Raw genomic sequence first — 25,656 nt, forward strand, 5'->3', positions numbered from 1 at the left:
GAAGGCTGCTGAACCGCCATCACAAGGACACGTGTCTTGTTTTCTGGTCCGACACAAGAGCAGTGGGATGCGCTCGTTCATTCATCCACATGCTTTCTTACCGCGGATGTGAAACATTTAGAGAAAAGAGTGATCAAGTTCAAGATGCTTCCTCGGTTTGGGCTATGAGACCAAAGTGAATTTCACCAGGACTGAACCTACGACTCCGGCCCCATTCGCTAAATCACCCATAACGACAACAGGGTCAGATGGGCATTTCTTAGGCATTTTCTATGCCGGGGCTATTTCCTAGTCAATGACAAAAGTCACAAATTTTCTCTCATCCTGAGTCACGTGCTCTTCAAACATGTTTTTTTACACCCATCAGGGTATGCTCCTTCTTCCTTTCAAAAGCATACTCCTAACCCCATCACCTCCATTTAGGAATCACAAATCGTTTCTTTTCTCTTTGTTGATGTTAAGAAATAATACCCTAGAAAGTTCTACTCTCTATGGCTCCTCTATAAAATAACTTCGTAAGACTATTCTCTTGAACGTGTCACGGTGCAATTTAATGAAGAAGCCTAAGTGAGGGGAATGATATACTTAGCTTTCCAGGCATATTTATAAAAATAAATAGAGTTCATTAAAACATACAGGTTACAAAATAAGCCTAACTAAAAAGGAATTGCTATTTCTTTTATGTTTCCTCCCATTATCCTTTCATGCATCATCAATTAAAATCTTTCCTCTGGCAGGATCACACCGAGTCAAGTGAATGAAGAGAAAAGTAAATGGGACAAGATATCACCAAATTGTATAAAATAAAGCAAACTCCTAAAGCAATGCAGTTGGAGAGGAGGGCTCGGAGAGAGGACACACACATAGTGAACAGGGCCTCCTAAGACGCTGCGCTCCCGGAAAGGGGACAGCCACGGGGAGGAACGCGTGCCTTAGCACTCTTGGAGAGATTTTTGGCGGAGACAACGCCACCAGAGGGGCTCCCCCCTCTCACATTTATTAAAGGCCATTTCTCTGCCACGTTCCTATAGCATAGGGCCCTCTCCCAAGGGCCCTTGGGACTCCTGAGCACAGTGCTGGGAAGTGGTGACGGCCCTCTGCCAGCGGTCTGCACAGTCTAGTCCCAGCTCTGCCACTGTGACCTTGGGCAGGCCACCCAACCACTGTGGGTGTCACCGCTGCCATCCCAGACCCGGTAACCTCCACTCCGGCCCCACCCTCTGCTCTCTGGTGCCCACGTGCGGGACTCCAGGTGGGCGGGGTCCGCCTGCGAAGAAGGCCCAGGTAAGAGGAGCAGCTGATGCTTTCTTAGGTGGAGAATCGCTCAGTTACCTGCCTCTTAACCATCGCTGTCCTTGTTCTGTGCCACGTTCCCTCCTGCAGCACAGCCTCCCCTTTGATCCCAACCCAGCATCCCCCTGGGAGGAACCCTGAATACATTTTTATCTGGAGCTAACGCCCCAGATTCCTCCCTAATGATTTTCTGTATGAAGCTCCTGACCCGCCATGTATTTCCAGGCACTTACTTTTATTAAACCCGTAGGACCGTTCTATGTCACTACAACCCACTGCCCTGCACTGATTTAGTTCTTCGGTGCTGAAGGATGGAAAACCTTGGCGGCCATTAACCTCTCCCTTCAGCAAAAGGGGACAGGTGGAACAAAAGTGAAACTTCCAGATGAAGTCCGGCCTGTCACCTCCGGCAACAAGTGGGATCAGGAAGCGTGTATCGCGTGTCGCCTAGGAGGGTGATTGATCCGCCAGATACTTCGCAGAAGCACAGAGAAATGGACCTGCAGAAGTTCCCGCCAGGGCTGATGGAGTCCTGGCCCCGGCAAGGGGTCAGGAGCAGGAAGGCCTCCACACCGCCAGGCTGGACACGGCAAGCTGTCTTGGCCCGAGGGCCTCTGAACACGACTTTGCGTCACAGAGCGGCACCCCCGTGCCGGGCTTCCCTGCCAGCCAAGCCGTCTCATCAGCGTCCGACCACTTGGACAATCTGTCCACAGGAGAACGTACAGGCGGCAAACTGCCTGTTACGAGGTGAGATGAGGGCATCCTCATACACACAGGCCGGTGCCTCCGGGTGATGCGCGGACCTCCCCAGCGGGAGCACCCCTCACTGCGTGCTCACAGATGAGGTTTTGGAGTCTGCAGCTTTGGGAAACTAGGTCCTGAAGGGAAGGGGAACCACAATGGCCGCCTCGAACACCCCAACTGGGGACTGTAACGATTCATCAAAATAATGACACCTAGTGAGGCCTAGTGGAGGCAAAGTTAGCAGCACGCTCAGAAGACCTAGACATAACTCGGCATCTCGCATGTGCTGGTATTTCATATTAATGCAGGGTTCACGGTTAATCAGGGAAGTTAAGACTCATTTTGTCACAAGCACGACTCACACAACATACACCGTTAACGTTCTCGAGTTCTTAGAATCCATCCATTCTCTTAGGGTTACAAAAAAAAAAAGTCCCTCAAATCTAAAGTATGCTGTGTACTTTATCGACTAAGTTTCAGTCCAGACTAAATTACTGTCATATTGTTTTTCATAGGCCCATACCCGTACAGAGCATCACGGTTTATATAGAACTTTCATAGCTATCAGATCACTACGTCCTTGACATCTGTCAGGATGGGCCCCGCTGCCTTCGTTCATTCACGTTTGGAGAAACCGAGCTCAGAGACTTGCCATGTTCACATGACTTGCCATGTTCACGGAGCTGGTAGGTTGCAAAGCTAGCATCATCTCCTTCTACTATTCCATGTTATATTGTCTGAACTCTATGTGGTTTTATTATCTTGCTTCTCTGAAGAACCACAATGTAATGAGTTAAGTTTTCTAAAAGTATTTAACCTAAATACAGAAGGAGCTAACTCATCACGTCTGGAATCAAATCCTGGAATTCCCAGGGCTCACTGATCGCCCCAACACCAAAGCAACCCATCTACAGAAAACTCTATCCACAGCCAGTAGGAGCCAAGTACGATCCCTCCCTCTTCAAAAGAACGCACACTCCCTGACAACTCAACTACAAGCCCATTTATATTCTCACTGTCACACAGGCTGAACCTCTGCAGACACAGAAAAGCGGGTTGTACATCGGGCCTTCCGAGCCAAGGGAGACACACCTGGGCCAACGTCCCAGCCTATGCTTCATTCCGGCAAGGGGCCATTGTGACTGCAGCTCTATGGCCAGACAGGACACCAGGGTTTAGCAACCTCTCCTACTGCTAAAGAATAATGCTCTTTGGGGACTTTCAGAGGCCAACTGCATAGGGAGAAGAGAAAGAAAAAAATAAAATAGTGGGTAATCAGAAGTAGACTGAGGGTTGGGATGGGGAGGTAAATGAGACCAAGTATGGCAAGAAAGAGGTGAAGATATGGAAGATCCACCCTGTCACTTACAGCCACTACTAAATAGTATTGGCATTTCCCAGTGTATGAATAGGTTTCCATTAAAAAACAAAAAACAAAAAAAACAGACTAAGGAGGGTATACAGAAGTCAAAGACCATATTCTCCCTAAATTCAAACTGTTAGAACATGGGATGCATTTTCTGTGGAATACCTACCTACGAACATTCTGTGGAACTACAATCTAGTAGACAAGCATGGAAAACACTGCCTCCAAACCCCTCCTGAAGCTTCCCATTCCCGTGGTACAGGAGTCCCTGGAGATTTATCCCTCAAACCAGATGGCTGTGGTCTACATGCAGCCAGCCTCCCCAGCCCCCCAACCCTGGCTGCTTCCAAGGCACCAGCTCCAAGGACACTCTGGGGCAGTCACCCTCTGGTTATACCAAGGCTGTGCCAGGGGCTCACCTAAGACTGGAATCAGATTCGGTTTGAACAGGCCATGGGCGACATGTGGCCCTGCTTATGGGGATTTATAAAAATATAGACCTGTGACAGTAAAAATGAAAATATTTTAAAGACACCACTTTAACATTTTCATGTGTCATCTCCGCAGTGTTCCATATGTTGCTGGTGGCCTTGGGGGCAAACTGTCAACCTTGGTAACACACCTGCCTGTCCCCAACACGCTCTCCTCGTGTCTTTCCGCTTCTCCTGCACCTGCATGTGGCCCCCAAGGGTTGCCTCCTATCACCGGCTGCCTGTCCGTCCTGGGCCAGCACGCAGGGGTATGCGGCCACATCCTGGGCCCAAACCAAGCTTTCTAGCGTTGGCTGCAAAGGGGTGCTGGGAAATGTGGTGACAAGGAAAGGAAGGACATCGGGGTCCCGATCTTCAGAGGAAGCAAGGCCCTCCCTGCCAGTTGGCCCAGAACCTACCTGACACTCCACATTGCAGTAAAATGCCTGCTTGCATCTTCCACATTTGGACAATCCTTCTTTCCTTAAAAACAGAAAGGGTACTGTAGTGGCGAGAGGCACAGAAATGTGGAGCTGCACATTTTAGCATGCAATAACAAAAGCCATCTGGTCGGAAAGCAGAGCCAAGATTCACCTTACCTTACTCTCCCACTGATAAAGTGGCATTTTCCCAAAGGAGATTTCTGACCACAATGAGTCCTCGAGTAGGAGTCAGTCAGTCAAACAGTACATGCACCAACGTTTCCCGACCCTGACCGTGTGAAGGGCACCTTCCAAACTGACGAACGATGTGCTCCTGGACTCCTGAGCCTGCCCGGGGAAGCCAGACCCCCACCATCGCCTGCACTATTACTCAGTAGTTTGGGGGCGAGTCAAGGGCTCTTACGTCCTGATTTTCTCACCTGCCTAAGAGGGACAGAAAGACACAGAACCGTCTGGGAAGTCTGACCTCCTACAGAGGACTGGAGGTCACCTGCACTGGAGGTCACTGCTGAAAACGCAGTGTGGGTGACAACCTTTATTATTTAGAGATGCACGGGAGGCGGAAGATGGAACTGAGGGTGTCGGTAATTCAAATGCTGCCCGGAAAGAGAAGTTTAAAAATAATGCAACCCAGCAAGCGGAGACATATTCTTGGATAAAAGATTTCCGGGTGTGATAGGTATACACTCCACCTTGCCGGTGTGATCCACTGAGTGATCCTTCTGCCTCTTTGTAATTAGGCCAGTACTCCCTGCCCACTGCCATATTACTAGTCCCCAGCTTCCGATCAAGGACAGGGACATCGTTGTTTCCCAACGGCTAGGTGCCAGCGCGTTTGTGGTGTTAGACAAGCCAAAGCTTTTTCAAAAACTGAGAAGCCTCTGCATTGGGCCTCAGGGGACAGAACCCTCCAGAAATTTCTTTGAGGCGTGGGCGATATTAAACCAGAGCACTGCCTTATGCCTGCCCACCGCAGCTTTCTGGCTTGTGGCAACGTCACGGCCACAAGGGGCACGCTCACCGCTGCCGGGGTGCGACACTGCAGTGAAGCCGCCTCCCCCCACACCGCCCACACCCCCCTGCAGCTCGGGGCCTGGACGAGCCGAGACTCTGCCATACACACATAATCACGCTGCAGAGCCCTCCCCTGCTCCACTCCTTGTCAGTGAGCGGCAGTCACCACACTACTCCCACGGCATCGAGAGTGTTCCCAAAATGCTACTGTTGGAACTAAACAGACTGCCTTGCAGTTTTCATGACGGCGCTTGGGCGCTTGGATTCCAAGAAGCGGACTGAAGAAATGTGTGGGAGAGAAACACATCTTGTGGTTGAGGCATAAATAAATATCCCAAGTTTGCACATCTCAGCTGTTTAAAAAGGAACTCACTGATTTAGCGGGGTGTGGAAAGTACCCCTCCCCCCAACCCAAGGTGCATCTATCTGAAGGGACCCTGGCTCTGCCTTTGCATTGTGCAATGAAAGAGAAATGAGATGGATGGTCTCTGCTCTCCTGCATTTATAACAAGGGGGGTGGGGGGTGGGGGGTGGGGGGAGAAGATGCTACTCAAAAACCACTGTGATGTGACTTGTAAGCAAGTACTTAGTGATGGAGACCTTACAGAAATGCCATCGGGATGGAAGGCAAAGATGGACAAAACCAGGGAGGGAACTTTGAAAAGTCTTTCCAAAAAGACGTGTGTTTAGAAATGGATAATGGATGCCACCCCGTGGACATATCCACCTGAAACAGTCATTCATTGACACTTGCTTTTCCGGGGGAAGAGGTCACAGAACCTCTTTGAGAATTTGACTGAAGCTATTAATTTTCCCAATATCCTACCTTCTCCCCAACAACCCCCCCAAAACGACAGAAAATTTTGTGAAATTTCAAAGGCTTTGAGCCACCATCCATGGACCCCTGAAGGGCCTCTGAAACTAGAGTTAAGGCCCCCTGATAAAAAAAGATCAGAAAATTATCACAAAAATATCTTTATTAGCTCTAGACCAGATGAAAAAGCAAGATTATATGGCTTTTTCTGCACAGAGGCCAGCAGTAAAGTAAATACAAAGCTAAGGTTTGTTTTTAGCCTTACGGTAACATCCCAAGGGAAAGAAAGGGCAACAAAGAGCTCTCGAGAGCCAGGGATGAACTCTAGTGGGATTGCATCCGAATAATAAAGGTCCCACAGGCCAGGCTTCATTCACCCCAGCCAGCCACCAAGTCTACAAGCCACACACAACAAGGGACAGGAAGAAAAGCCCAACTTTTCAGTGTTGGCAATCTGGCGTGCACTTTCCACTGTCTAAGGAGGTGGTTCTCAAAATGTGGTCTGTAGACTGCAGGGACCTCAGAGACTCTTTCAGGGAGCCGGCGGGGTCAAAACTACTTTCAAAACAACACTACTGTCTCGCCACCTGCACTGCAGCAGGTGTGAGGTGTACAGGAGCCTGGAGGGTAAGACTTCCAGGGCCTTGGTCTGTCCAAGCGTCCTTGTATTCTTGACTTCCACGTGCTCTGAGTGAGGGTGGGGGAGGGGAGCCCGTTTCACTTAAGAATGTCCCTGATGGGGGCGCCTGGGTGGCTCAGTCAGTTAAGCACCCAACTGTCGGATTCAGCTCAGGTCATGATCTTGTGGCTTCATGAGTTTGAGCCCCGCGTTGGGCTCTGTGCTGGCAGCATGGAGCCCGCTTGGGATTCTCCCTTTCCCCCTCTCTCTCGGCCCCTCCTGCACTCCTGCTATCTCTCTTTCTCTCAAAATAAATAAATAAACTTAAAAAAAAAAAAAAAAGAATGTCCCTGATGAAGCAGTAACAAATAGTAATTTTGTTAAATCCCGACTCATGGGTATGTATCTTTTTGACATTCTGGGACCAAAGGGGACGAAGGCCTGAAGACTTCTGCTGCATCCTGAAGCAAGATGGCCATCTCAGGGAAAAGCACCCGGGTGGTCACTGGAATTGCAAAGTGAACTGGCCCCTTTCTTCCTGGCACATCATTTTTACTTGAAAGAACACCTGGAGACACACTGTGTGTGGTAGAGACTCGAGGATCTGCCAGACACATTATGGAAATGTCACTTCAAGGAACACATCTGAAAACAGGTGTTACCAATGATACAATTTGGACTTCTGAGCAAATACTAGAATTCTGGAAAATATGGATCTGCCACCCTGACCTTGACAGTCTCTCATCTGACGCGACTGGTGGGATACTAACAATTGTGATTTTTTTTTTTATATGGTTTGATGAAGTACATCTACTTTTAGAATGTCTATAGAAGTCGGGGAACCATTCAAATGACATGTATGATATTTTAAAAGTCGCACATGGGACACCCGGGTGGCTCAGTCGGTTAAGCATCCAACTTCGGCTCAGGTCATGGTCTCACGGTCTGTGTGCGTGAGCCCCACATCAGGCTCTGTGCTGACAGCTCAGAGCCTGGAGCCTGTTGCAAATTCTGTCTCCCTCTCTCTCTGCCCCTCCCCTGTCTCCCTCTCTCTCTCTCTCTCTCTCTCTCTCTCTCAAATAAACATTAAACAATTTAAAAGTCATGCATGACTAAAAGAATCATTCAAAGTGCAAGACCAAGGGATTTCAATGTAACACAGTACATAAGTCTCACTGATAAGGCTTCACATCGCACACTATGGGTCTAACCTTTAAGGCAAATTCACTTATCAAGTTTTACTGTTGAATCAAAAAAAAATATCCACAATTAACTGAAAAGGCTATTAAAATACTCCTCTCTGATTATGTATCTGTTTGAAGCCGGATTTTTTCCACACAGTTCAACCAAAACTACACAACATCACAGACCAAATTTTCAGAAGCGCATTTGAGAATCCAGCCGTCTTCCGGAAATCCAAACATTAAAGAGATTTGTAAAACTGTGGGGTACCACCACTATTCTCATGGATTCTTTTGTTCCATAAAATAGTTCTCATAAAAACACATCATGTTAGCAGTCATGGCTGTTGTCATTTTAAGTTGAATAAATACAATTTTGTTTTAATTTCAAATACGGTGAAATACTGATACACGTAATCCATAGAAACAAAAGCTCCTAGGAATTCTCAATTTTTCAGAGTATAGAGGGATCCTCAAGACCAAAAAACACGAAAACTGATCTAACTTGACAAGTCCATCAGCTCCATGAAAAAGACATTATTCCTTATTTTTGAAACGAAGCTAATGAGGACCCAAAGGTGAAATATCTAAGCCAATGTGATCGCTCAGCAAGGAGGTGCAGAACTAGAATTCCCACATAAAAGTACAAATTTTGTCTTCATTGTGTAAGAATATCCTTCCTTGAGTATTGTGACAGTTATTCAGGAGGACATACTACACGAAGCAGCAGTGATCTACATGTCTGGATAACCTCACAGTAATAACAAAACAAAAGTAAAGGCACTATCTACTCTGGTCTGCATAGTGTCCCAGGTCCAATGCCACCCCATTCCTGCCACTTTGTTTCAAAGATGCAAGGGGGCGAATCCAGGATCAGTTTTCAAAATGAGATTTGGGGAGCGAGCACCCCCACAAAGAGGATTTCTCAGCCAACTGTGTGACACGGTAATCGGTTTCACTTAAAATGCAGTGGAATGAAATAATGATTAATTCTGTAGTTAGGCTGTGCAAAGAAAGTCCTCCCCTGTCGTTCAGTACGATACATCTAAGTGTTCCTCAGACATCCACAGGGCTGGTCCAAGCTGGATCGTGTCCTCTGGGAACCGGGTGACATAGTACTGTAGCCTCTCACAAACTACCAACCAGCTTTGCCTGGCTCCGGGGCAGATTTTACCGCATGTATGCCCGTAAGGCACCTGCTTGGTCATATGTGAATGCTCTTAACATACATCTTCGTGAGCCAGAATGCCTTCAGCATGGAGAAGGAGAAAAGCTAAGCCAGTCACTGATGGTGAATAGCATGCAAATCTACTCTGATCTACTTTGGTATGAGCAACTTTAGATGAGGCGGGTGGCGGCAGGGAGAGGGAGATGTTTCCACTATCCAGATACATGCCTCAGTTCTTTCTGAGGCTAGGGAGAGAGAGAAACTTTTCCTAAGTCTAAGGGTTGAAACTCAAACTAAACTTTGCTGAGCTGGTACCCATACTGTGTGTGCATGTGCTTGAGAGAGTAAGGACGCAGAGAGAGAGATTCTGTGAGTGTTTGACTATTGCTGACGGAGACGGTTAGCCCAAGAGAAACTTCATATGGGATATCCGTTTTCACGGTAGGAACATACAAGGCATTTGGAATAAACTCTGTTCCTACAGAAGACACAGCCATAAACCTTTCATTTGCAATGTAACCTGATCTGAATTGCCCAGGAGGTTTGGGGAAAGACTGCCAAAAAAAAAAAAAAAAAAAAAAAGGAGAAGAAGAAGAAGAAGAAGAAGAAGAAGAAAGGGAAGAGAACACTCAACAAAAGACTAATAAAGGCCACTTGGAGGAATAAATTGAAATAACCCCAAAGGAATGGAACTCAAAGACAGTGAGGGTGAATCACTAATAACCTCTCACAGGGTCTCCAGCTCAGAGTGTGCACCCACCTGGGCCTGCAGTAGGACCCAGCAATTCTCATTTGATTGGTCTGCACTGGGATTTTTAGAAAGCTCCCTAAGAGATTCTAATGAGCTTCCAGAAAACAGAACTGCCTGCTGAGGCCTTTGGTGATCCTTTAGGGCTGAGCGTTTTTTGGGGTGCAGAATTTGCTGAATCGTGTTGAAGTAATTCTTCTCTGCAATGCAGATTGTTTGTGAGGTGACTCCTCTTAAGAATGAACGTTCCACACTGGATGTGTTGTTGGGTTGTTTAGCTCTGCTGATGATGAATGTTAAGGCAAGAATAAGGTGGCTGACAGGGTATTTTCCAACTATGACAAGAAGGTATCTTAGAAGCCAGATGCAGGTTTTAAGAGAGAAGGCTGTGGCTTTGTCCCCACCTCTCCTGATTCCTGCCTTACAATTTAGGGTGAATATGGGGAGTTACTTCCCCAACTCTCTATCTCAAATCCCTTTCTCTTCCTGGTGCTGGAGGTGCTATGTGATCTCAGGCAAGGCATGAATCCTTTCCGAACCTTTCCCTCCCCTGTAAAGATCCAGTTTCTACCACATAGGTTTGGTATGAAAATTAAGTGAGAAAACACAAGTGTGCTACGATCACACTTGTAATTAGCCTCCGCTCTTTTTTCGTTTTTTAAGTGGTCACTACTGAAAGACCTTCAGTACAATCTCATTCAGACTCACATTTGAGGATTGATGTTTCTAAAGTCTTTGTTTTAGGGGCAAACATCTACCCTGCTGTGAACGGAAGGGCTCTTTGGACTTAAGAGATGATTCCATCCACAAAGGAGAGAGATGTCACAGGAAAGTGCAACTATCTGATTATCAGCAACTAGAACAGAACGTAGGCGACACGCTCCCGTCATTTTCTACTGGAGGAGACACACGCAGTGATTAATTTTCTTGCTTTTCAAATTTGGAAGCCACAAAGATCAACAAGTTAGACATGTAATTAACAACTCCGGCTAGTTAATGCGTTGCCGCAGGTGCTGTTGGTCTAGATAAAAAGGATTTGATCCTGTAAGCTCCCTACTTTCTGCCACTGAAATGAATGCTTCGTGGGTTTCACCATGAAAGAAAAGGATACCGGCATGGAGGAGGTTTGCAATAACAATTACTTTTAACTAACGGCGACAGAAGAAGTGACAAGTATGCTCTGTTGAACAGAGGCAGCCCCAGCCAAATGAAAAAGAGAAAAGGAAAAAAGCCCAGCGGCGCAATATAACTTCACCATGGGTTGAAATAAGACAATCAGAAACAAAGTTAAGCCTCCCACCCGGAGAGAGTGGTTACACTAGCAAATTTTTATTTGAGAGAAATAAAAATTGGGGGAATTGTGGGGGAGCCCTATTATCACCCTGGTCAGGGGACAAGGATAATACTAAGGCTACAGGTTTTTGTGTAATAGTGAAAGATGCTCCACGTATCACTTTAATCCACGATGTAACGGTGAAACGGACCCACGTGCAGCGGGGAGCTTCTTCCCGTGCTGAACCTTCCCCTTCGCACCGGGCTTTGTTCTGAGGCTTGTTAAAAGTTACAGCCCGGGGCCTCTTAGGGAAGCAGGAAATATTTAGGGCAGTGAAGTAGCAACTAATGTCGGTTTTCCCAACTACTGGAACAGGAGCCATGATTTACAAGGAGGACGCTGGGCTTGGTGGTCGGGGCAGTAAGTGGTTGGCCTTGTTATAAAATTCTGTCACGGGGCAAGATGCGGTGACACAGGTCAAAGGGCAGACATTTTTAGTTGTACGTTCTGGGGCTCTAACCTACAGCATGGTGACCACGGTCAATAATTCAGTACCATATACTTGGAAGTTGCTACAAGTAGACCTTAAGCGTTCTCACCACACACACCAAAGTGTGTGAGGCGATGTGTTCATTATCCTGATCTTAGTAATCATTCCACAACGTATGTATCACATTGTCAAGTTGTCTCCTTTAAATATATACAATTACACTTATCAATTGTTCCTCAGTGAAGCTAACAGATTACTATCAACATGACTATACACATCATGGATGCGTTAAAGGTCAGCTCAGCGATGAAAAAAACGTGACGACACTGATTTAGGTTTTGTTGTAATGCAGGCTCTGGTGGAGAGGAAATGTGCCTTTGTCTTAGAAAGAAAAAAATTCATGAAGCTTATGGACAGAAGAGAGAAATATTCAGCCTAAGGAACAGGGAACATTAAACTATTATTTGCAGCCACTGGATGGTTCCTACCTTCCAACCTCACCTTGTAGACCCTTTAAAATCCCTAACGGTTAAACCTGCTCAGAGACGGCATCCAGGTATTTCCAAAACTTAACATTTCCATTTGGAAATGTTTTATATCCTAACTTCTATGTGAGATCTGAATGACACTTCCTTGCTACTTTGTCTTTCACTTCTCTGACTGGGATGTCAAAAGGAAAGAAACAATTAATGCCTTCCTTTTTACCTCCATTCTCTCATAAAGGCACTGACAATACATAACATCCACCGTTTCCTCCAGTGGTACAATAAATGATGGATGTTATAATTAGTGCCTTGTAATGAATACCAAGAACACTGGATTCCCCTACGACCGCTATGGCCCTACCTTCTACAACACCCAGGTGAGTAAACATCAAGAAAAAGGACAAAACCAAAGTCATTAAATTGAACTGTTTAAAAACTTGGAACTTTTCCTATTGCTCATGTCAACATTCTGGCCACAGAGTAAGAAAAAAAAAAAAAAACATGTAAAAATACCTCCATAACCTAACGCTAAATGTAAATTCCAGAACAGAGGTCAGGCTCTCTGCGGCCAAGCGTGAGAATTAACGCCTTGCGCAAGAAACAGGTGACCTGTTTTGCATCTTACTTATAAGAAAATGCACCTTTCAAAACTGCTTACAGGAGAATTTTAATAGGTGACACTCTCTCACCCCTCTGGTTGTATTTTCCTATAGACAATAAAAAAATGTGTTTCAGTGAATGACTCCATCGTGGACTATACCTTGAGAACTCAAACTTATCAGCTACTGTTTGAACAGACTTAAGAGACGTTTTTCTTTCAATCCTTATTGATTCCATTTGTATTTCTGAATAAGAAAGGACATTTTTTATACTATAAAACTTTGTACATGAAGCAGTGAAGAATTAAGTTACTGTACTTTAGCCAAGTAAGCTGTAGTCCAAAAGTATTATTTTCTCTGTGTAAATATTGCACCAGGCTCTGGAGGAATGATATTTTTGTAAAGTTGAGCTATTTGGGGACATAAGCCCTACCTTCATGCAAATGGTGGTAAATATAAATATCAGGCAAGATGATTCAGCATCCAAATGGCCTAAATGACACAGAATTGAGAGCAGGAAGCTACTTCTAGGACTGAACTCTTTAAGGACACAGAAGTTTGGGTACTTACAGAGAAAGTTGTGTTACTCACCTCTGAATCCCCAGGGTCAGAACACAATGCCTAGAATAGCAAAGTGCTAAAAAAAGAAAAAAATGTACATAGTAAACTACTGTAAATATAAAATAGTAACTCAATAAAATGAAGAGATCTGTGGGCTGAAGTATTTGAGGGGAGTTTCATAAAAAAGATACAGTTTGAGCTGGATCTCTCTTGAGGATGAATGAACAGACTTAGGGTACAAGGCCTTGCCTGGGAAGGAGGCCCAGGACAGAGAAGGGAATAATGCAGAGAAAAGCACTTAAGGTTACAAATGGGCAAAAGGAAGGATGAAGGATGACACGGAGCCTTTGTGGGACACTGGAAAGAAACTATCCAGCCTGTGGTTAGGGTGTGAGCGGAAGAGCAGGGAGGGACAATGCTGGCTAGTGTGGGAAGGGCACTTAATATGGAGCACGGGAACAATCAAGATTTTGTCAAGAAAATAGGGATCAGAGTGCCTGGGTGGCTCGGTCACTTAAGCCTCCAACTCTTGATGTTGGCTCAGGTCATGATCCTGAGTTCAAGCCCCGTGTCAGGCTCTGCACTGATAGTGATTCTCTCTCTGCCTCTCCCCCCCTCTTACTCTCTTGTGCGCGTGCTCTCTCTCAAAACAAATAAACTTAAGAAAATAGGGATCGATGAAGGCTTCTGTATTTGTAAGGATTCATTTCCAAGAATGAGCAGAGTTATATATTTAGAAAGGTGAAGAGGTCTGTCCAAAGAGCCACCAGTAAAATAAGTTGCAGAAATGAGACTATTCATTTAAAAGTTATTTCCAAAGGTAACACAGAGCCAGGCCTGGGGCTAAGAGCTGGGTCCGCACTCAGGAGCAAGTGTGCCCAAGGAAGTCTATATGAGGGGCCGTGGGAGCAAAGACGAAGGGAGCTACCCCAGCCTGAAGAAATTAGGATGCGCTTCTGGGAACCGGACAGTCAGACAAGCAAAGACAGACAGCGAGGGAGAATCAGCATGACGCACGCATTTGTGGACGCATGTACATGCGTGTGTGTGTGCATATGTGTGTGCATGGGTACGTGTGTGTGTACCACCCCTGACAATTTGGGATTGCAGCAGTGAAACTAACCCTGCAGAGCAGGAGGGACTCAAACACCGCTCCCGATGCCTAGCCCCAGGGTCCCCAGCAGGCAGCCTTGACCTCACAGTGGAGTTCTATTCGGCCATTCTCTGAAGACACACAGAAACAGAAGGTGGAGGTGAGCTTCCTGCCCTGCTCTGAACCTGGAAAGTACTTCATAGCTGAATGTTTTAGAAGGCCTGGGCATGTGTGGAAATGAATTAAAAATTAAGTGAAATAAGTAGGTTGTTTCTAAATTCTAACTTTGTGAACCTGAACCAGAAATGAACGTTTTTAAGGCGAAAGGACCTTAACGTTTTCCTTAAAGTGATGGTTAGAAAGATTTACTCAGGTGTATGAGTGGATTAAATTTCATTAACTTCCAAAAAATGTCTCCTCAAAGCTGCAGCTGTTTTAACACAATGTGGGGATGTTCCAATTCATTAGACCTGAGTATTGGATCAAAGCTTGCCCTTAGTTTGCAGAAGTCAGGAACTAGGGTGTGTGGTTAAAGCAGAACTGTCTTTATGACATATATGGATGATCAGTTTTCGACTAAATAAAACAAAGAAAAATACTCAACCCCCACACCGTACTGCCTTCAACCTGAAGGAATACCTGCTGAAACCTCACACAAAGTTCAAGGCACCCTGGCTAAAATAAAGATGGAAAAAACAAAAAACAAAAAACAAAAAACCCTGCTACAATGTAAGCTCCGTGGTGATAGGGACTTTTGTTCCTTTTCTTCACAGTTGTTTGCTAGGGACTTAGAACCCAGCGAGTGCTCCAGAGAAATAAATATTTGTTGAATACATTAAAAATAAAATCCCTGATCTCAAGGAGTTTACCATCTGCTCATAATTAAATGTCTCTTACTGTTGAGGTCTGAAGGCCACGGGAGGCTATCCCTGTGAACAGATTTGTGCCACTGACGGACAAGAGCTGTTTCAGGTAGCACCCAGGAAAGGGCTTCCTATGCAAACATCCCCAAGGGTGAGAGAAATCAACAAAGCATGAGCCCAGAACCTACGTCCCCGAGGAGTCTTTCCTGGTACTCAAAGATTGGAGAGGAAAGGCTCTTCGTGTCCAAGGTCTCTTTATTTTGCCACAAAACGCAACATAACTCCTTTCAAGTGCCAGGATATGAAATCCTTGAGACTTTTATTTGGCTCAGATGACAAAGTGTATCATGTTGGTCAGCCAGATTTTCTCTCCACCTCTCTCCCCCAGGGTATGCCTGTGTCTTTAAGTGCTGGTGGGATATTCACTTGTCTGGTGAGTTGCCTTTATTTCGCCTCTTCTCCGTGGTGACTCCGGATGCCCTGAGCACTGACACGCCCTGTCTATCATAGTGCACTTGTGGATATTATGATACCAGTGTGTGAGCTATCATGGCAAGCATTCGGTTCAGATTCTAGGGACCAGAGACTTGCCAAAGCTAAGCGTTTACGAATTCTCAGACCCCCTTCCTGTAAAAGGGAATCCAATCTATTTTAATAATATGCATGCAATATCTCCACTCAGTCATCTGAAACCCTCCACTTAGTGTACAAGAATCACCAGATTTTATGTTAATAAATTGGCACAAGGAGCTTCCCTACTATTTTTAAACTTTTGATTGAAGAAGAATCTGAAACACAGCTGGATTCTCAGCGAATGCATGGACCAGAAAGATAAGTTGTTTCCTGAACCCTCAAGACTTTTTGGTATTATTTTCCTGCTAAATTGCATATTTCTGTCCTTCAGAGAAGTCTTGGAGGGATCTGATTTCCTTCTGTTCTATTGTGTTGGTGTGAACGCCTTTGCAATTGAAAAGGAGGCCTCTGAGGGTGGTAGGAACAGAGTCAGCAGAAGTTACACAAAGTGAGGTGTGTGGCTTTGTGACTGGTTAGAGCACCCGTGCTAATGAGGCCAAGGTCACAGGTTCAATCCCTGAAAAGGCAGTGACTTCAGTCAATTCGCTGCCAGAGCAATGCACCCCTAAACTACCAGATTTGCTAGAAATCCAAAGATGTGAAGTTGGGGATGTGGGTGGGAAAGGGGAGGCTGACAGAGAGGCTGACAATGTAAGTCCCCTGAGAGCGGACAGAAACCTCTAGTCCCAGAACTGGCTGCTCTCTGGGGACAAGGGGCCAGCACAGGCGGCCTCCCCCAGGGAACTGCTTGCTATAGACAACCAAGGAGCCGCCAGGCCGACCAGAAGAGGGCTCAAAGTCAGAATCTGGTCAAATACAACCAGGGTGCCCTGTTGTAGGCCTAGTTCCATGGAAACGCTCACGACACACATATTCAAAGACTCCAGGCAAACCCAGAGAGGGGCTGTCTGTGGGAGGCGCAAGAAAATGAAAAATCAGTAACAGAGAGGAAATTCTTCTAAATCCCATAGGCCTTACACAGATCAGAGAAGCATGGCTGGAAGTGAGAAATGATTACCTCGGTCTACATCTGAGGTCTGAAAAAATAGGTGTGGGTGTGGCGATGGGGCGTGACATCAGTTATCAATGACTCCAAGAACATAAAGAATATTTGTAATTATTGATTGCCTCCTTGGGGAAACAGAAATAAAGCGGCATTAAAATTGTAATTATTTTTTCCTTGTGTGGACAAGAAAAGGAAAGGGATCGTAACCTAAGGCAAAAGGAGGTAAGTCAAAGACACCAAAATAAAGGAGATGAGACGCCTGGCTGGATCAGTCAGTACAGCCTGTGACTCTTGATCTTAGGGTTGCGAGTTCGAGCCTCTAACTTAAAAATAAGATCTTAAAAAAACAGAAAACACTAAGATACAGTAGAAACCTTCTTTGCCGTTTAAGTTCTAAAACAGGCAACTTTGCTGCCTGGGTTCTCGCCAGTTTGGAGTTCTTCTGAACACCAGCTCCTACCAAACTATAGCTCTGAGCCCTGGATCTTTCCAAAGAAATGTAAGACATGTCTTAGTGTTTTTTTAAAGAACTTTCTGACAGGGAGTGTGCAATCTGCTTGTGCTACACAAATACCATCCGGGGGCCTCCTAAATTTTATTTATTTTATTTCCAAATCTAACCAATTTAACTTTGCACACAGCAAAGTTCTGAACAACGACTGCGTTGAAGAAAAACAAAAGGGGTTATACTCTGATGCTGTCGGACCAGAGAGAAGAGAAACAAACTATTTATATGTAGGTATAAAGACTTAGGTAACAAACTCCTCTTAGCTCCAGCATAATATTTTTAAATATTCCAAACCCACAAAAGGACCAAAGCCTTGTGTTCTTTTTTATGTTTTATTAGGTAATAATTGATACATTAAAAAAAAAAAACATAGATAGCGTTCATGCAAATTCAAAGGCACTGTAATAAAAACATCTCTGAACCCAGAACATCCTAAGATACAGATCAAAGATAGCTCCATCAATTTATTTGCTCAACTTTTAGAAACATTAGTTTGTCGAATTACCTATTAGGGGAAGGGGAAGCAAAAGAGGTAATAAAAATAGCATTCACTCTAGAGAAAGTGTGCAGGGAGGAGCAACACAGGTCGACTCAGGCCAAAGGGAGTAAGGGAAGGAAGATCACATTTGGAAAAGGAAATCGTGGCTCAGACCGTGAAGAGCACAGAGCCTGGCCCTTTAGAAGACACTCAATAAACATCCGACCAAAAATATGTGAAATTCAAGGAAGCCATTTCACCTCTCGAACGCTCAGTTTTTTCCTACCTGCAGTGGAAGCCATCCTTGGGAGGATCAAAAGAAGAATGTATCTGGAAATGCTTTATGAGCTGCAAAGAACAGCATGACTTTAAGGAATGTCGTTTTATGGGATCTTCAGATAGTTTTTATTGAGAGGATTTTGTGCAATTGCTTTTGGGGAAGGAAAGGAATCAGATGCTGGTTTTAACTCGCCAGGGTTTGAATTTCACTTCAGCGTATCCTGCTGCTGTTCTGTCCCTTTCATGTCAAATCATTTCCAAGCGTACAGGTTGGTCCCAGAGCCCCTAGAAGCTATAACAGGAATTATGCTCCCGCATATGAAAAATACGCGTGTGATGGCACTTGCCACATCTGAAATCATGCAACACTTGAAGGGCAGACAGGAGCAACGACAGGCTTGCTATGCAGAAAATTCTGTTTGTCTCCCTTTCTCTTCTCAAATATTTGCTTCATCTCATGGTAAAAGACTATTAAAGCGTCTAAGCACTTTTAGAAAAGGCTCTTTAAAAAAAAAAAAAGTTTACCTGTGTAGGTTCATTATATCATTTCCATTAGGTTTAGATTTTGAGAACCAGTGAAATCCATGATTACTCCGGGGGACCTGGGGCTCAGAACTGCCGTTCTTAGCTCTGGGTGATTGTGCCATCTGAAGGATGGCTCTGCTGGTCAACAATTTCCAGTTATTTCCTCCCTGGTGTCCCACCCCCCCCCAACCCCACCGTGATAAAAATGTCCCTGTCGCCACAATATTTTATCACCCTGTGTAACACCCAGCACAAGTGAGAGTGCCAGGGGGACTGTGACAGCTTACTCTGCTCTAGCCTAGCGCAATACTAGGAGCATGACTTCTCCTGTTCCTTCTAAGTTCACAGGCAGGCGTTCGTGGAAACACTGTAAACATACAGGAACCTGGTTGTTCAAAGACATTAAGTAATTCGCCTAAAGACAAAACATCAGGACGGGGGAAGCCAGAACTCAAACCAAGTCAGTCTGGCACCAAAGTTTCTGCCTTGTTGGCTCTAAATAAATGAAAAACTTGAAATACTGTAATGTTGAAAGTGACAGCATAGCGTCTCCTTACCTGACGTACAGATGGCTGGATCTGGTTTTATTTCATGTAACTTCTTAGAGGAAATCTGTTATCTGTATAGTTTAATCTTACTACCTATTTTTTTTTTTTAAAAAAAAACAACAACAACACTGGAGCAAAGGAGGAATTCTCTTTTAGAGCATGTGTCTATTTTTCATTCAGAAAGCAAGATAATTTGAGAACATCTAAAGTCATCTCTCCCCTTAGAGACCGTGTAATTATCAGAGAATGTTCTCGGGGCGCCTGGGTGGCTCAGTCAGTTAAGTGTCTGACTTTGGCTCAGGTCATGATCTCATGGTTTCTGAGTTCAAGCTCCGCGTTGGGCTGTGTGCTGACAGCTCAAAGCCTGGAGCCTGCTTCAAATTCTGTGTCTCCCTCTCTCTCTGCACATTCTGTCTCTCTCTCTCTCTCTCTCTCTCTCTCAAAAATAAATAAACATTAAAAATATATATACATATATATGTGTGTGTGTGTATATATATATATATACATATATATATATATATATATATATATATATATATATATATATATTCTCAGAGAATGTTCTCAGAATCAACAGGATCACAGCAGCCCCCAGGAATGACTCCCCCTTCTGATGCACAGCTTCAGGGGCTCAGCCCCAGGGTTCTCTCAGAGAACCTAATCGTGTCTTAAGAAGAAGGCAGCCTCAAGAGTTCTTGGCTCTTAATACTGATTAAAATCAACTCACTATTTCTTTGACAGTCTGGTAAAACAATGGGTTAGGCAGGACGAACAGTGCCACGCAATAAAACCGTGAAGACACTTCCATCTCTACATCTGCCGAAACAGGACCTCTCAGTCACTGTTTTGCCCATGCAAGCATTTTAATTTTTAAAACCACTCTGAGTAAGCCAGGCATGACATAAATTCCCTGAAATGGGGTTCTAACAGCTTTACTGCAAGGAAGCTAAGTGGGCCTTCCTACTTTTCCTCATACTCAGAACGAACTGACAAAAAAGGCAACATTCTCACCCTTAAATGACCCAGGAACCAAGAAAATCAAAGATCAAGAGGGAGACCTCTTCCCACCTGAGGAACTGCAAAGAATGAATATTCAGATAGAACTGCGTTAGGGCAGATTTTTTTCTTTTTTGAGAAAAATAATATACAGTGTTAAAATATGTCCTTGAATACCAAGTATGAAATATGACATAAAAATATCTGCCATAAACCGGGGGCCAATGGCCAAAATAAGTGTGTGTGTGTGTGTGTGTGTGTGTGTGTGTGTGTGTGTGTGTGTACATAAAATGTACCTAAGAGGTGTGATAGAGACAGCTCCCAAATGGGAAACATTTATATTTTTAGGAGCTGCCTTCTAGCAGCTGAGGCAAGATACGCATCCCAAGTATCACCCACCAAACTGAGAAAATGTGATACAAATTTAAAATTCACAGAAACAAATCTTTGAATTGGGCCAACACCAAGAAAAATCCCATTCGACTGTGGCCTGAGAAACTTCCCTTTACTTTTTCAATTTCTAGAACAAACTTATTCCTGCAGAAATCACTTATTTTCCTTCAACATAAGTGAAACCCGAATACAGCCTCCGGGGGCTCACTCATGTCAAGCAATATTGTTTATGCTAAACTTCTAGCACAAGCAAGGATGAGGAGTAGTTGTGTTTCTTGTCCCGAGGGGAGGGGGGGGCGTGGGGTGCAGAAGTAGCAGATTTTGCCCTGCATGTTTCAATAGTTGAGAATTCTGCTCCTACTCCCTTGAGGTACCACAGAGACATATATGTGTTCCCTCTACTACAGCCGGACGGACGGAGCTGTTCCTCCACATAATCAAATAGTTGACAGCGGAAATGATGCTGAATCCGTGAGAATGCTCTAACCACGAATTCTAAACTAATTGAACGGAACAGAAATCAGAGTGGAACTCCAATTTCATAGGGATCAAGGTATCATCATTTCTTGTGTGTTACTTTAGTTGATTTCAAATGACTCCTTAGAGAGAAGAAATGAACTGTGGGTGTTGACAGAAGTTCACCAAAGCCAGAGAAGTGTGGCCGGAGTGGGGAATGGGGGCAGATGCAGTGGTACCGCCCCCAATGCAGGAGGCAGCCCTGGTGAGGGGTCAGGGGTCGAAAGGCAACAGTTAATGACACTCACAAACGCTGTTCAGAAAAAGGAAAAACAAAGCACATGCTCTGTCGCATAGGGCGGGGTGATCTGTGGAGCTGCATCTGACCATGCGTTAATGTTCTAAGGTTGGGGGTGTGGATAGCAGATACAGTTAGGACACTCACAGCTCAAGGGAAGCATCTCTCAGCTCTGCTTCTCCCGCTCCGAACCCAGAGGGATTTGATCTTTAATTCATTGGAGGAGTGCACCGGTAACTACGACCTGTGTACCTACTATGTGCCTGGCACTGTGATCTTCTCTCACAGGATGGACTCCAGGAATCACCAGGATCCCTGATGGAGGAAGCACCTTCTGTGCTGGGTGACCCCGCTTTGCTCCTGCCACTCCAGACACCCACACTGCTTCAGACTCCGAGCCACAGCGAGGCTCAGAAGATCAAGGGACCAGTCACAGCAGCCTTTTTAACTTTGGGAAAACCCAATGCTCACTTCACTCAAACGTTGCAAAGTGGTGCCATGACCCTTTAGCTCTTGACTCACCAATTCAAAGAGCCACATCACATACAGCCCTTAAGCTGCCCACGGCATGATTCTGCGTCTAGTGCCTTTCCAGGTCCCCCCAAGCGGAAGACAGTTCTGGCAGGGAGTCTGGGCAAGATTACTATAATATTTAGCCTTTGTCCCTTCTTTTGCTATGTCTTATCGTAGAATAAGGCACACAAGTCTGGGAGACTGGGGACTCCAGTGTATGTTGGACTTGAGACCTGTATTCAAAAGGTACCTGCAGGACCCCAGGTCAGCATAATCTAACCCAAGAACCTCCATTTCAAAGATGAAGAAACTGAGGTTCAAAGAAAGTAAGGCAGGGTCCATTCTTCAGAGACAAGTGGAAGGTTGGGTACAAACTTACTTCAACGCCATGCTTCCTGTCTCTGGAATTTTACTGAGCACCTAACTAGTAGCAAATGGGCAGAACTGAAGAGAGCAGATTTCATTCCCCTAGCTAGAGGTGAGACTACGTGTACACAACCAAGCTACCTCTCTGAGGATTAGTTTTCTCATCTGTAAAAGGGAGACAGTGTGTTGGACTGGTGATTTCTCATGTACCTTTCACGTCTGAAACTGTCACAGGGCTTGAGATAGAATTATGTGTCGCGATGTATGAATACGTATGTATGTGTACATACGTGAGTATATGTATACACGACATGCTACAATTAAATATCATTTCCAACCACACATTTTGCCTAATGCCCTCAGAGGCCATGTTTTCAAAATCCCAAACCAAGGTCAGGCACGTCCCATCAGTGCAGCCCTTCAGAATCTCGGGGCGTGCTCAGCACCCCCTCTGGCTTCTCTCCAAACACAAGCGTTGAGTGAGAAGGAAGAGGAGAGGCCGCGTACTGTACAAGAAATGTTAAGTGTCATTACGTTCCCGGGAGGAAACGGCCAAGTGTGCGGCAGGGCTGGGCTGTGGGGGACAGAACACACCGCAGGAAGCACAAGTTAAAGGGGACAGACTGGCTGCTCGAACTCGCGGCCGGGCCGGCAATGCACCAAGAGCGCAGCGCGTGCCCGTGTTTGGAACAAGCCTGGCTCCGAGCCCACGTCTGAGGCCAGGACCCTGCACTCCCGCGCGCGCAACTCGGAAAAATGGGCCGTGCCGGGGGCGCGCGGCGGGCGCTTTGGCGGCTCTGTCCCAGCGCACGTGGCACGGCCGGCGCGGGCTGAAAGCGCGGCCGCCGCCCCAGCCGCCGGCGCTAGGACCCGGCGCGCCGCGCGCACTTCCTCCCGCCGCGGTCCGAGCCGCCGCCGCGGCGCCCCCGCCGCCCGCCCGGCCGCCCGCGCCGCCGCCCTACCTGGCGAAGCAGTACTCGCAGTGGTTGCCCCGCTCGTTGACCGTGAGCACGTAAGCGTAGGCCGGGCAGGAGAAGAGCAAGTCCCCCACGTGGAAGGGCCGCAGGGCCCGCAGCCCCCGGCCCTTGCCGGGGCTGCAGAAGCGCTCCAGGCCGCCGTCGCCCGCGGCCCTCATGCCGGCTGCGGGGCGGGGCTGGCGGGGCCGGCGCGGGGGGCACCCGGAGCGGCGGCTCCCCGCGAGCTGTTATTGGAGAAGCGTCACCCAGAGCCGCGGGAGGGGGGTGGGGGGGCGGGGAGGGAAGCCGCCGGAGACGCGGCGGCGGCCACCGCTCCCCGGAAGGGACGCCGGCCCCGCCCGGCCCTCGCGCGCCCCCGGTGGGGGAGGAGGGGGACCGGACCGGCGGCCCCGCCCCGCTCGCCGGACCCTCGGCGGCCGCCCGGCACGCGCTCGGGACGCTTCCGGTGTGGCGGCGACCCGCGCCGCAGCCCGGGCGGCTCCTGGAAGCGGGGCGCGAGGCGTGTGCGTCTCCGCGAGCAGAGCGGACGCCGTCCCCTCTCCCGTGGGCGGTTGGGGTCGCCGCGGGCGGCGAGGTCCCAAGGCCTCCTCGGACAGTCAGCCTGGCCCACACGGTGACCGGCCCTTGGCATAAAGAAGGGGACAAAGGTGTTTTCTCAACCTTACGTGGTCTGTCCTTGTCAGAGACCCTGTAAGGAGTGATCCGGGAACACCGAAGAGAAACCACCGAGGAAGAGTGTGACTTGCTGAGGGCTAAAGGGTGCTCGCCCAAGGTTAAAGGCTTTTAAACCTCGTGAGGCTCTGAACCTTCCAGGGAGTCTCTTGAGTGTTCAGTGTGAACGTTTGCCCCTCTAGTGGAAGTTAATTACAGGAACAGGAGAGGAGATGCGCGGGTCAGCAGGGCTCACTGAGTCTCTGCATTCAAGACTTTCTCTTTGCAGAGAAAGCAGGAGATAACCTTGCCTTCAAGGAACTTAGACTCTTTTGGGGTCCAAAAGCCATGCTGTGGCCAGAACACTAGGCTAGAATTTGCAGCGGTTTTAATCGCTTCGACCACTCACTGTCATCTTAGAAAAGTCGGTTTGGTTACGAATCCCAGAGAGGATTTGAAACATGCAAAGCTCATTGAACAGTATTTGGCACGTAAGTCCTATATACGTGCATGCTATTAGTATTACTCCTATGACAGAGGAGGATATAGTCTGTGTTCCACAAAGAGTTAAGGAAGGACTGAAATTGACGAGGAAGGACTGAAATTGACGTGCATGCGGTAAAAACTCTTGAAAGTGCGAAGGGAGAATTTAGCAGAAAACACTAATACTAAAAACTCAAGTTTGATCTCAAATTATGTTACATGTGTGAGTTCAGGATTAGTTCAGCAAAGGGAAAGATAAATACGATTTGGAATATGCCATAAGATCAAGAGAATTTTTAACCCCTCAATAAAATTCCTAAAAAAAGGAATAAGCCTCTAGTCCTCCTGTAAAGAAAAATACATTATGGACACTATTTCATTTATGCATGTGAAGAAGCATTCACTGAGTAGCCACCAGGATAGGAAGATGGACAAAATGTAGGCCTGAGTCTTTGCACTTGACACATTCACAACCCAATGACAATTACTGTTAGTATAATGGGCCAATTGTGCTAAGTGCCTCAAACACATGATCACATTTATTCCGTAACTGCAACAGCCCAATGAGTTAGGCATTAAGTCCCCCCTTTCCACAATTAGGAAACTAAGAATCATTTCCAAGGCCACACAGTAAGTGGCAGAATTTGGTTTCAAACTCAAGTAAGTCTGAATGTGAGACCCATGCTCTTAACCCAAATGTCCCTCTGCATACAAATATAGCTCACCAAGGAGTCTTGTTATGGCGGCTTGTGCGCAGTATCCTGTGAGAACACAAGCAGTGAGTGACAAGCTCAGCCTGAGAAATGGGGGTTGACTCAGGGCCTGGGCCACATGCAAGGAACGCTTGAGCCTAAAAGGATGAATGAAACTTTACTAGCAAAGGAGCAGAGACGTTTTCTGGGCAGAGAGAAATGCACACAAGGACAGAGGGACTTGAAAGAACAGAATGTGTGTTGGGGCCCTGGGAGTGGTTCTGGGTGGAACACAAGTTCCCAAGGAGAAGCCAGGAGGGGAAACAGGAACAGGGGAAGGATGTCTTCTCGAGAGGTGAGTTTTGTTGACGTGCTGTGGAAAACACAGAAAAATGTTTAAGCAGAGGGGTGCCAAGATCAGTCCAGCATTTAGACTGAGTTTTACTGGCACCTTGCAGATACGCTTTGAGAGGAGAGGACTAAACATAGGGAGCATTGATAGTATTTTAAACAGTTTTATTTTTTTTAATTTATTTATTCTGAAGGAGAGAACATGTGCAGCAGGGGCAGAGAGAGAGGGAGAGGGAGAATCCCAGGCAAGCTGTGCACTGTCAGCACAGAGCCGGACGAGGGGCTCGAACTCACAAACCATGAGATCATAACCAAGTGGAAACCAAGAGTCAG

At 46.4% G+C, this 25,656-nt stretch overlaps 1 protein-coding gene across 2 annotated transcripts in view; it reads right to left on the reverse strand.

The window, feature by feature from the left end:
- SMYD2 (SET and MYND domain containing 2) overlaps positions 1-23,383 on the reverse strand; it is a 50,697-nt gene extending 27,314 nt beyond the window's left edge. The window contains exons 1-2 of one of the 2 annotated variants that reach the window (XM_045048767.1): positions 23,132-23,383; positions 4,296-4,359 (exon numbers count right to left, since the gene is read on the reverse strand). In XM_045048767.1, coding sequence (XP_044904702.1) covers positions 4,296-4,359; positions 23,132-23,304 — 237 coding nt within the window. In that variant the 5' untranslated portion in view covers positions 23,305-23,383. The remainder of the gene's footprint in view (positions 1-4,295; positions 4,360-23,131) is intronic. The other variant, XM_023248067.2, reaches the window with a different exon arrangement.
- Between the last annotated feature and the right edge of the window lie 2,273 nt (positions 23,384-25,656).

Source organism: Felis catus, chromosome F1 (assembly GCF_018350175.1).
Source record: "Felis catus isolate Fca126 chromosome F1, F.catus_Fca126_mat1.0, whole genome shotgun sequence".
Taxonomy (NCBI): Eukaryota; Metazoa; Chordata; class Mammalia; order Carnivora; family Felidae; genus Felis; species Felis catus.